The 12,500-nt window shown below is 47.8% G+C and overlaps 1 protein-coding gene across 1 annotated transcript in view; it reads right to left on the bottom strand.

The window, feature by feature from the left end:
- The window catches only part of LOC143283468 (cubilin-like), a 210,814-nt gene that overhangs the window by 62,666 nt on the left and 135,648 nt on the right, over positions 1-12,500 (bottom strand). The window contains exon 4 of the mRNA XM_076589709.1: positions 12,003-12,180. Within this exon, the coding sequence (XP_076445824.1) occupies positions 12,003-12,180 (178 nt within the window). The remainder of the gene's footprint in view (positions 1-12,002; positions 12,181-12,500) is intronic.

Here is a 12,500-nt window from a genome sequence, read left to right as displayed (position 1 = left end):
TGTGTCAGGGCAAGCTTCTTCTAAGCGCTACAAAGCGTCCTTCAAAGACCTGGGCGTCGACATCAACACATGGGAGATGCTTGCTTTGGACCGTCCAGCTTGGCGCAGCAATATCACCACAGGAGCCCGTGCAGCTGAAGCCAGACACATCACCGTGGCGCAAAGAAAGCGTGCTGTGCGCAAGGCCCGAGCAGCATCCACTGCTACGACAGCACCCACTCACTTGTATCCCACATTTGGGAGAGCCTTCACGGCCCAAACTGGCCTAATCAGTCACCCCCGGACCCACAGCCACCGATTCTTGAAGCCATGGTCATCATAGAATCCAAAGGACGAACATCACTCTGAAGAGGAGAGGCCAGTCCGCTGGAGGACTGCAGTTGTATCCCTGTGCTCGCCACGGGCCTTTCGGGAAAAAGTCCGCCAAGTCCGTGATAACCTTGGAAAGTTGGAGGACCGCTGTTGCTGCCTTGTGCTCACCACGGTGCTTGCAGGAATCAGTCAACCAAGTCAGTCATGAGTTTTAAAGAGACAGAACGGAGTCATCAGGCCAGCAGACTTTCGAAGAAATGACACATGAACCAACTGGTATATATCTCAGCAATGTACGTTCTCTGGACACGAAATAACAACAAGGGCTTGCCAAAGTCTGCTCTCTCCCTATCCACCACGGCCTCCTCCTTATCCACTGTCACCCCCTCTATCCATTACCACCCCTCCCTATCCACTGTCACCCCCTCTATCCATTACCACCCTCCCTATCCACTGTCACCCCCTCTATCCATTACCACCCTTCTCTATCCACTGTCACCCCCTCTATCCATTACCACCCTCCCTATCCACTGTCACCCCCTCTATCCATTACCACCCTTCTCTATCCACTGTCACTACCTCTATCCATTACCACCCCTCCCTATCCACTGTCACCCCCTCTATCCATTACCACCCTTCTCTATCCACTGTCACTACCTCTATCCATTACCACCCCTCTCTATCCACTGTCACCACCTCTATCCATTACCACCCTCCCTATCCACTGTCACCCCCTCTATCCATTACCACCCTCCCTATCCACTGTCACCCCCTCTATCCATTACCACCCCTCCCTATCCACTGTCACCCCCTCTATCCATTACCACCCCTCCCTATCCACTGTCACCCCCTCTATCCATTACCACCCTCCCTATCCACTGTCACCTCTATCCATTACCACCCTCCCTATCCACTGTCACCCCCTCTATCCATTACCATCCCTCTCTATCCACTGTCACCTCTATCCATTACCACCCCTCTCTATCCACGGTCACCTCTATCCATTACCACCCTCCCTATCCACTGTCACCACCTCTACCCATTACCACCCTCCCTATCCACTGTCACCCCTTCTATCCATTACCACCCCTCCCTATCCACTGTCATCCCCTCTATCCATTACTCCACTCCCTATCCACTGTCACCCCCTCTATCCATTACCACCCTCCCTATCCACTGTCACCCCCTCTATCCATTACCACCCTTCTCTATCCACTGTCACTACCTCTATCCATTACCACCCCTCTCTATCCACTGTCACCACCTCTATCCATTACCACCCTCCCTATCCACTGCCACCCCCTCTATCCATTACCATCCCTCCATATCCACTGCCACCCCCTCTATCCATTACCATCCCTCCCTATCCACTGCCACCCCCTCTATCCATTACCACCCTCCCTATCCACTGTCACCTCTATCCATTACCACCCTCCCTATCCACTGTCACCCCCTCTATCCATTACCATCCCTCTCTATCCACTGTCACCTCTATCCATTACCACCCCTCTCTATCCACTGTCACCCCCTCTATCCATTACCACCCTCCCTATCCACTGCCACCCCCTCTATCCATTACCATCCCTCCATATTCACTGTCACCTCTATCCATTACCACCCTCCCTATCCACTGTCACCCCCTCTATCCATTACCACCCCTCCCTATCCACTGTCACCCCCTCTATCCATTACCACCCTCCCTATCCACTGTCACCCCCTCTATCCATTACCACCCTATCCACTGTCACCCCCTCTATTACCATCCTTCTCTATCCACTGTCACCTCTATCCATTTCCACCCCTCTCTATCCACGGTCACCTCTATCCATTACCACCCCTCTCTATCCACTGTCAGCCCCTCTATCCATTACCACCCCTCCCTATCCACTGTCACCTCTATCCATTACCACCCCTCTCTATCCACTGTCACCTCTATCCATTTCCACCCCTCTCTATCCACTGTCAGCCTCTCTATCCATTACCACCCCTCTCTATCCACTGTCACCTCTATCCATTACCACCCCTCCCTATCCACCCCATCTCTATACACCACCACCCCCTCTATACCCCCCTCCCCATCCACCACCACCCCCTCTCTACCCCTCTCCCTATCCACTACCGCCTCCCTATCCACCACCACCCCCTCTATCCATTACCACCCCTCCCTATCCACCAACACCACCTACCCTCTACCCCCTCCCCATCCACCATCACCCTCTCTCTACCCCCCCCCCCTGTCCACCATCACCACCTCTCTACCCCCCCCTCCCCTTCCTTATTCATTACACCTTCCCCCCCTCCCCCCTCGTATCCACCACACCCCTCGCATCTCCCGCTAGCCGCCTCCGATGCAAACGACGTTAACCAGAAAACCCACCCTACGCTTTCAGACACAAAAATTCGATTGGTTTACCTACAGTAAGTAAGAGTCAGAAGTGGATTATGTGTTGATGTGAGGGCGGCCGGCCAAGAAGCCCCCTGTCCCTGGCATCCAAACATCAGGGCCTACCTACCTACCCTTTCCGTGAGCTAAGTGAATCCAAGCGCGTCGGAACGTGTTTAGCGGTGCGGGCCAGGCCGGGAAGGAGGAGAAGTATGAACGTTATTGTTTCTTCATCAGAGTGGAGAAAAAGAAAAAAAAGAGAAGCAATGGGTTCTCTTTCTGTCCTCTGGGGGGAGGGGGGCGGGGGATGAGGATGAGTGTCAGCCATTTGTTCATTATAGGTCGTCTTCAACAATCCCCGATCTTGCTGGGGCTAAGGACTGAACACTTTTGATGTCTGTCCTCGACCAGAGTGAGAGACAGGATGCTTATGTGCGGCGTTTGGGAGAGATAACGAACAGTGTTTGAAGAAGAAGAAGAAGAAGAACACACACACACACACACACACACACAGACGATGACAATGACAAAGCTTTTAATGTTCATTCGGCGTTACAACTCCCTTTCAGACATGGGGGCAAGAAAAGACACACATACTTGTGAACACACCTCAAGTAATCTGCATGGTCATTTGAACACAGAAGAGAGAGAGAGAGGAGAGAGATAGAGAGGTGAGAGAGAGAGAGAGGAGAGAGAGAGAAGAGAGAGGGAGAAAGAGAGAGAGAGAGAGAGAGAGAGAGAGAGGAGAGAGAGGAGAGAGAGAGGAGAGAGAGGAGAGAGAGGGAGAGAGAGAGGAGAGAAGGAGAGAGAGAGAGAGAGAGGAGAGAGAGAGAGGGAGAGAAGAGAGGGAGAGGAGAGAGGAGAGAGAGGGAGGAGAGAGAGAGAGAAGAGAGATGCAAAGAAGTGACTGTACCAGGACTGACCCCCAAACGCTGCACAGACTTCATACATCGACCGTTCTGATGAAGACCTGTCACAAGGTAATTCCTCCAACCCTCCCCCCCCCCCAACCAACTCATCCCCCCTCTCTCTCTCTGTCCACACACACACACGCGCGCGCACACACACACACACACACAAACACACACACACACGTTTCCCACCCATCCTCAATTTTGCCCAAATGACAGTGACTTGAAAGTCAAGTTGGTCCTTGTCGGAAATGAACTTCGATTGATTTCGGCGAGAAGTCAGAAAGCCTGTTATCCCGTACAAACGAGAGAGACAGCCTCCCTGAACTCTTGAAAAATCAAATCTCGTTTTCCTAATAACAGAGAGAGAAAGAGAGAGAGAGAGAGAAAGAGAGAGAGAGGGAGAGAAATGGGGGCGGGGTGGGGGTGGGGAGGTGGGGGGTAGGGGGCCCGGTAAACAGAACACTGAACTGAACACTTAAATGTTTAATGTCATTCGCTGAAAAGCTCTGGTGACATGGTCGGTACTGATCAGGATAAAATGGTGCAAGATAGATAAAAATAGTACAGGAAAAAAAAACAAAAACAGAACTGAAACAACACAACCCAATAAGAGATTTGCGACATTTTGGCACTTTGTCATTCCCTTAAAGTACATGTGACAGGGGGGTAATGTGCCCTTTTTTTCAGTCGTTCACCTCCAAGGTATGGGCAGTACACAGAAAACAAAGTACAAATATATCATATAATAAATATTTACGCATGTAACATCGACACACATATCAATACAAACACATACTAAAGTACATATAAATCCTGAAATAATTATTTATGCCTCAACATCAAAACCCACCATATCAATACGAACACATCAAATAATGACAATGTCGAGATTGACTATCAAAATGTAGCCCTTCCGTTTTTATCTATGCTTTTTTTCCCCACAGAACCCACACTACTTTTAATTGATTAATGAGTATTTGGACCAATGATGGACGTTTTCCGTATATTCATTGCACCGGGAAAACAGAGAAAGAGAGAGAGAGAGAGGGATTGGGGGGAGGGGGGCAGGGGGGGGAGAGGGCGAGAGTGGGAGGGAAGAGAGAAAGAGCAAGAGGGAGACAGAGAAAGAGAGAGAGACAGAGACAGACAAAGATAAAGAAACAGTGACACAGAAAGAGAGAGAGAAGTGGACAGAAGGAGAGAGTGGGGTGAAGATAAATAGAGGGAGAAAGACAGAGAGAGACAGATAGACAGACATAGACAGACATAGAAAGACACAGAGAGAGACATTGTGGGACAGAGAAACAGAGACAGAAAGGGAGAGACAGATAGTGAGACAGAGACTGACAGAGAGAGAGAGATGGAGACAGAGAGGCAGAGAAAGATATAGACAGAGACAGAGAAAGGTAGACACAGAGGAAGACAGAGACATAGACAGACAGAGGGATAGAGACAGACAGAACGACAGACAGGCTGACAGACAGAGACAGATGGGGAGAGAGTGTGAGGTGTGTAACTGGATGAACAGGGGCAAACTTCTGAGAGATACAGTACAGTGACCAATCTGGGGCCCTAGTCAAAAGTCATTTTGCCTTCCGGCAAGTTATCTTTGACACGGTTGGGACCGGTGGGTACAGTTTACCTTGAAGGATAAGTTATCTTCTAAGTCAGACACACGACAAACGTGGTTTGCTCAGACAACTCATCCATCCTCTTTTGTTTTTTTTAAATCCCAAGATTCCCATCTGCACATGCACTCAGTTTCACCGGAGATTAGAAAAGAGAGATAAACCACTCGCGGCAGGCCCCTTCTTACTGTCTATAACAGTGCTGAAGCCGTTTTGGGGCACACACGCAGTGCGGAAGGGTGGCGGTAAATCACCCTCTCCTTCCCCACCCGAAGGAAACTGGTCGGTTCGATGGTTCAGCTGCAGTAAAGCGAAAGTTAAGTTTCGCCTGGAATTTCGCACGTGTAGTAAGATTCGCTGTATACAATGAAAACCGATTCATTTTTGCTTTGATTTTTAGCACGTTTGCATCTGCTTGAATGTAGATAATATAAAAAGAAAATAAAGCAGCTCCCCCCACCACCAACCCCCCCCCCCCAGCACAATGTTGCACATGAGAGAGACAGTTATAAATTATTGAACTGCGTTTTCGTAACGCTACTTTTTCTTCACACTTTCTGGTTTACATCACCATTTCTTCAACAACAACAAATATATATATACATATCAAAACATAAAACACATATTCAGCTCTGTCTCTCTTCTAACATCTGTCTATACATACATACATGAATACATACATACATAATTTCATATAGATCAGTATGTAAATCTAAATCTATCTATATGTACATAATCATATATATAATTCATATATATATACGAACGCTTCATGTTGCCCGAGCAGACCGTTGTATTGTGCTCTATCTCTCTCTCTAAGTCTCTGTCTCTGTCTCTCTCTCTCTCTCGGGAGTTTTACATGGCTGTTAAAAGCATCTACGATTCTGTACTTGTATGTGTTCGTGACAAAGGTATTTATTCAGACTTTTTTCAGTGTCCAAGAGGGGTTAAACAAGGTTGTATGCCAAGCACACAGCTGTTTTCCTTTTTCATCGGTGAATTGGCAGTGGAGTTATCAAAGAAGGGGAGACATGGAATACAAATGATACCTGGCGCAACAGATTTGCTCTTAATGCTATTTGCTGATGATGTTGTTCTCTTGTCTGACACACCCATAGGGTTACAAAATCAATTAAATGCCCTTAAGCAAGAAACAGACAGACTACAACAAACAGTGAATCTCGTTAAGACCAATATTATAGTTTTCCGCAATGGAGGTAATCTTTCGACTCGTGAAAAATGGTGCTGTGGTGATAGGGAAATAAAAGTAACCAATACATATAAATATTTAGGAATGTTATTCACAACAAAATTGAATTTGACATCTGCATGGGATGAAGCAAACAGAAAAGGGAAAAAAGGTGTAATCCAAATTATAAAATCACTCAGCAGACTGGACTGACTCTTTCCTTTCGTTTGGGCGGGGCAAAGGCAGCTCATGAATAATGAATGCGTGCCGCGGCGCAGGCTGCCTGGCTTCAGCAATTTCTGCAAGTGGTTTATCTCTCTTTTCTAATCTCTGGTTTCACTTCTCATCGCGCCACAGCTCGGAACATTGTCGAGAGAGTTCGCAAAACACGTGCAAAACGTAAAGCACGCCTGTTTTCCCCTAAAAAAAAAAAAAAGAAAGAAAGAAAACTGCTGCAAAAGGATCCGCCATATTCACCTCTGCTTCTGGGCAGTCACCCTTGGCAGGTTGTAAGGGTAAATTGCCTTCGGGTTTGTAGACACACAGGTAGACTCTTGTGTTCATGAATACTGGGATGTTGCTTACCCTCGGGCAGTTTGCCTTGCCTCAGGCAGATTACCCGCAGGTACACATTTACCCTCAGGCACGATGTCCTCTTGAAACGGGCCCCTGACAGCTTCACACAGCTGGCTCCTTGACAAAACGTGTGACGGGCTTCACGCACTGCCACTTTGGGGTGGGGGGTAATCTGGGGGATTCAGTGTGTCATTTGTGTGAATGAATAAATGAATGAATGAATGAATGAATGAAAGAAAAAGAAGAAGAAGAAGACAAGGACGAAGACAAAAAAAAAAACGAAAGAAAAAAAAAGGAAGAAAGAAAGAACAACAACAGGGAGAAGATGACGATCTTAGCATTCATTGCAAAGTGCTGGAGAGAGAGCTTCTGAAAATGAATTTAGCACGTGATTTACGTTCATTTTGTGTTGTGAGATGGTTTCAGAGAGAGAGAGAGAGAGAGAGAGGCATTCTGAACATGAATACAATTCAGCTCGGAGTTACGTTTATTTTGTGTATGCAATGACCATTGAGAGAGAGAGAGAGAGAGAGAGAGAGAGAGAGTTTTGAACATGAAATGAACACGTGATTTACGTTTATTTTGTGTTTGCATTGACCACTGAGAGAGAGAGAGAGAGAGAAAGAGAGAGAGAGGGTGAGAGGTAGAGTGTGCTTCTGAACACGAATTCAGCACGTGATTTACGTTTACTTTGTGTTTGCGATGTTCACTGAGAGAGAGGGAACGCGCGCGCGCACACACACACACACACGCGCGCGCGCGCGCACACATACACACACACGCACGCACACAAGCACACACAAAAAAAACTACTCACATGACCGGGAAAATCACACGCACACGTCCGCCTTCCCAAAGCCCCCCCCCCCTACCCCCCACCTCCGCCCCCCCCCCACCCCAACCCCATTCCTCCCCAGTCCCACACCCCCCTTCCTCTCTCCTCCTCCATTCCCCACCTTCAAACCGCTCTCTCCCTCATCTCCCTCCTCCACCCTCTCTCCCCCCTGCCCCCCCTTTTTGTTCTTTCCCCCTGAAGAAGACGAGCATTAGAAGTGTCCCCTGGAAATCATTCAGATGCAGAGGGCCGTGACGAAGAATAACAAGAGGGTGCAGGGCTGGGGACTGGACTGTTGCTGATGGACTGAGGATCGATAGATCGATACCACAGGTTTGGTGGTGGTCGGAAAGATGGTCGCCGGCCAAAAAAAACAAAAGACAGAAAAAAGGAGAAAAAAAAAGAAAGAAAGAAAGAAAAAAAGAAGTCCTCAGAATCATTAGATAAGTCTGAAGAAAAGGAGAGAAAAAAAAAGCGAGTATTGAAGGAAGAAGAAGTGTTGTGTAATTGTGTGTGTGTGTGTGTGTGTGTGTGTGTGTGTGTGTGTGTGTGTGTGTTTGCGCGCGCGCGCTTCTGTAATTGTACCAGAATGTCCGCTTCTTTCAAACTGTCGATCGTCTGCACTTTCAACGAATTCGTACATGTGTGAAGTTTTTCTGGAGCAGACAAAGTTCTTTTCTATGGGTGAGTTTTTTTTGTCTGGATCAAAGTTCTATTCTATATTCTGTGTGTGTGTGTGTGTGTGTGTGTGTGTGTGTGTGTGTCTATGAGGGGAGCGTGAAGGGGTGGAGGAGGGCGGAGTGCTGGCGCAAGTACGTCTCTGTGTGTGTGTGTGTGTGTGTGTGTGTCTCCACACCACAATGTCTCCCTCTTTCGATGTATCGACCTTGTACACTTCTAACAATGCTGCACATGGCTGAGTTTTCCTTGAGCAGAGTAAACAAGGTTCAGTTCTGTTGAATTTGAATTTGTATTCGAATTCGTATTTCATTTTATCACAACAGATTTCTCTGTGTGAAATTGGGGCTGCTCTCCCCAGGGAGAGCGCGTCGCTACACTACAGCGCCACCCATTTTTTGTGTATTTTTTCATGCGTGCAGTTTTATTTTCTTCCTATCGAAGTGGATTTTTCCTACAGAATTTTGCCAGGAACAACCCTTTTGTTGCCGTGGGTTCTTTTACGTACGCTAAGTGCATGCTGCACACGGGACCTCGGTTTATCGTCTCATCCGAATGACTAGCGTCCAAACCACCACTCAAGGTCTAGTAGTGGAGGGGGAGAAAATATCGGCGGCTGAGCCGTGATTCGAACCAGCGCGCTCAGATTCTCTCGCTTCCTAGGCGGACGCGTTACCTCTAGGCCATCACTCCACACACACTATAATCAGTAGCTGTATAGTTGCAAAAAAACAAAAAAACACAAACAAAAACAAACAAACAAAACCAACAACAAACACACACACACACACACACACACACACACACACACACACACACACACACACACAAAACAGCATTGTTTCGATCTCTTTCTTCGTCTTCCTTTGTTCCTCCGAAGTTCTGCGGTGACAAAGTGTCTTTAAATAAAAAGTGCGAACTGCAGCTCTCAGCGTGCCTTGGTTGAGGTAGCCGTTGGATGTTATTTGCGTTTGGTCTTTTCAATCATAGTGGTGTTTTTACACTGTTTTACACACACACACACACACACACACACACACACACACACACACACATACACAAAGACACACACACAGAATGAACTATGTCAAACGAAAGAGAGAGCAAACACACACACACACACACATGCACACACACACACACACACACACACACACGCAGACTGGCATGCAGGCAGACAGCCTGACATGAGGACACAGGCAGACTCACAGAAACACAGACAGGCTGGCAGACAGACAGACATACTGACAGACACGGGCAAGAACATTTTTTTTTTTTTTTTTTTTTTTTGCTGCCCCATCATCTGCACCGTTTCAGTGGCATTACTCCCACGCCGCTCATGTAGATTCCCCCATACACGGCCACACCCGGGTTCGTCCGTCGCAGTTCCAGCGTCGGCAGTCCACAGGGAACCATCGATGTTAGGTCGCCTGGAGGCCACACACCAGAGGAGACCCTGCACTGCTGCTGAGTCACTTCGGTGGTGTTCAGTGGTGCCTGTTCTGATTTTTACGTACTTAGGACACCACCTACTAAGCCCCCTACTAACGACAATAATGGCTTTGTCGCGGAGCCAGACTGAGTGAGCGTCCCTCCCAGAGTGGAGACCGCCACCACGTCCCTCAAACAACAGCCTCCGACGAACCCGCCGATACTGACGACATTGACAAGACTCACCCCAATCACAGAAGTGGAGGGGTATCGAAACTGAGGTCACCATGAGAGCAGGGCATGAAAGGCCACAGACTTTGAGACTATTTTGTTTCTATTGATGACGATGAAGGAGGAGGAGGATGACGATGATGATGACGATGTTGCTATGGAGGTCCATTTTGGTTTGGGACTGCGTGACAAGGCTGTACTCTACGCTTCCTGTCATAATGATATCCCGGCGTTAACCAGGCCCGAGAGATACAGACACTTGCAGTGTTGGTCAAGTAATTAGAGCAACACACCCAAAGACGCATCCTTGAAGTGGATGACACTCGACTGTGTGGTCCCAGTCTCCCCATTTAAGCCCACAGCACACTCAACTCTGGGTAGGAGCCGGCCACGGGCCGAAAAACCCACCTCCGCTGGGATTCGAACCCGCGTCCTCCCAGCCGTCAGTCCGCGATGCTAACCACTTCGCCACGGCGGCTGGTCGGGCAAACACATTTGCAGACACACAGACAGATACAGGCTGACACATTTACAGACACACAGACAGAAAAACCTTCCAAAGCTACGTAACAATCCGACCCCTTCCTCTGCCCCTCTCAAAGAAGTGTCCACTTACATACAGCCTGAGGTGCGGTACCTGAATATTGGCTTTGTAAAGGAGAGAAAGCGGAAACTAATCTGCAGTCTTTGATTCTTAATTTACAAGGGTCTACGGACAAGTACGTACTGTAAACATACTCGGTCGCACGTACGCATAGACACACACACACACACACACAAACACACACACACACGCACGCTGTTAAAGTTGTTAGTTTTTCATTAGAAATATGTTATATTGTTATGTTTTTTGTGTCTGTTTTTTTAACAAAACTTAAATCAATCATTTTCTATATGTAACACACACACACAGACACACACTTTCATTTCACTTACTCGCATGTGTACACAGTAATTTCCGCCCCCTCCCCCCCCCCCCCCACACACACTCGATTTTTTTCCTACCCTCGTCTAATATCACTTACAGTGAAAGGACGTTAAACTAAAGAACGAACGAACGCACGCACGCAATGGACGCACACACACACACATACACACACACACACACACACAGATGCTTACATGGAAACAAACACAGTCACTCACAGACAGACACACAGACTACCACGCACAAAATCATACAGACACGAACGCGCGTGCACACACACAAAGTCACACACACACACGAATACACACACACACCATAAACTAACCTCCACCCCCATTACATCCACACACACAGAGAGACACAGATACAGACACACACACACAGAAACACAGACACACACAGAGACACAGACACAGACACACACAGACATAGACACACACACACACAGACATAGACAAAAAGAAACAGAGACACAGACACACAGAGAAACAGACATACAGACACACACACACACATACACACAGACAGACACACACAGACACAGACAGGCAGATAGACACATACACACACACACACACTGACACAGACACACACACACACAGACACTCACACAGACACACACACACACACAGACAGGCAGATAGACACACACACACACAGACACACACACAGACATACAAAGACACACAGACAAAGACAAACACACACACACACACACAAACAGAGAGAGACAGACAGACACACACACCTGCCCCACCCCACCCCCCATCCCGGACAAACACACAAACACACACACACACACACACACAGAGGTAACACACGCACACACAGAGGCACACACGCACCCGCCTTCCCCTATACCCCCCCTGCCCCCTCACACACACACACAACACTCACAAAGGGTATCGGCCCTGCAGGGCGAAGAAGGTGAACCGCATCTGGACCCTCTGGTTGTCCTTGCCGACGAACTTGTAGAGGCAGTGCACGTTGTTGGGGTACTGGGTGGGGAACCCCGGTGACTCAAAGGTACCGTTCTGGGCGGCTCCCCCACGGGCCGACACCGTCAGGTCGCAGTCTGCAAAAATACAAGGTGGGTTTTTTGGTTTTGGTGGTGGTGGTTTTTTTTTTTTCTTCAAGATTTTATTCCATTTCAGCTTCTTTTTTTGTGGTGTGTGTGTGTGTGTGTGTGTGTGTGTGTGTGTGTGTGTGTGTGTGTGTGTGAGGACTGATAATAACAATAACAATGACCATGATGGTGATGATGATAATATTGATATTTATAATGGTGATGATGATAATAACAATAATGATAATAAGAAGCAGACGAAATAAAAAGAATAACAACATTCTTGTTCGTCACATGGACTACTACTACTACTACTACTACTACTGATG

This window comes from Babylonia areolata, chromosome 6, assembly GCF_041734735.1.
Source record: "Babylonia areolata isolate BAREFJ2019XMU chromosome 6, ASM4173473v1, whole genome shotgun sequence".
Classification (NCBI taxonomy): domain Eukaryota; kingdom Metazoa; phylum Mollusca; class Gastropoda; order Neogastropoda; family Buccinidae; genus Babylonia; species Babylonia areolata.
This window is presented reverse-complemented; position numbering and strand designations above follow the sequence as displayed.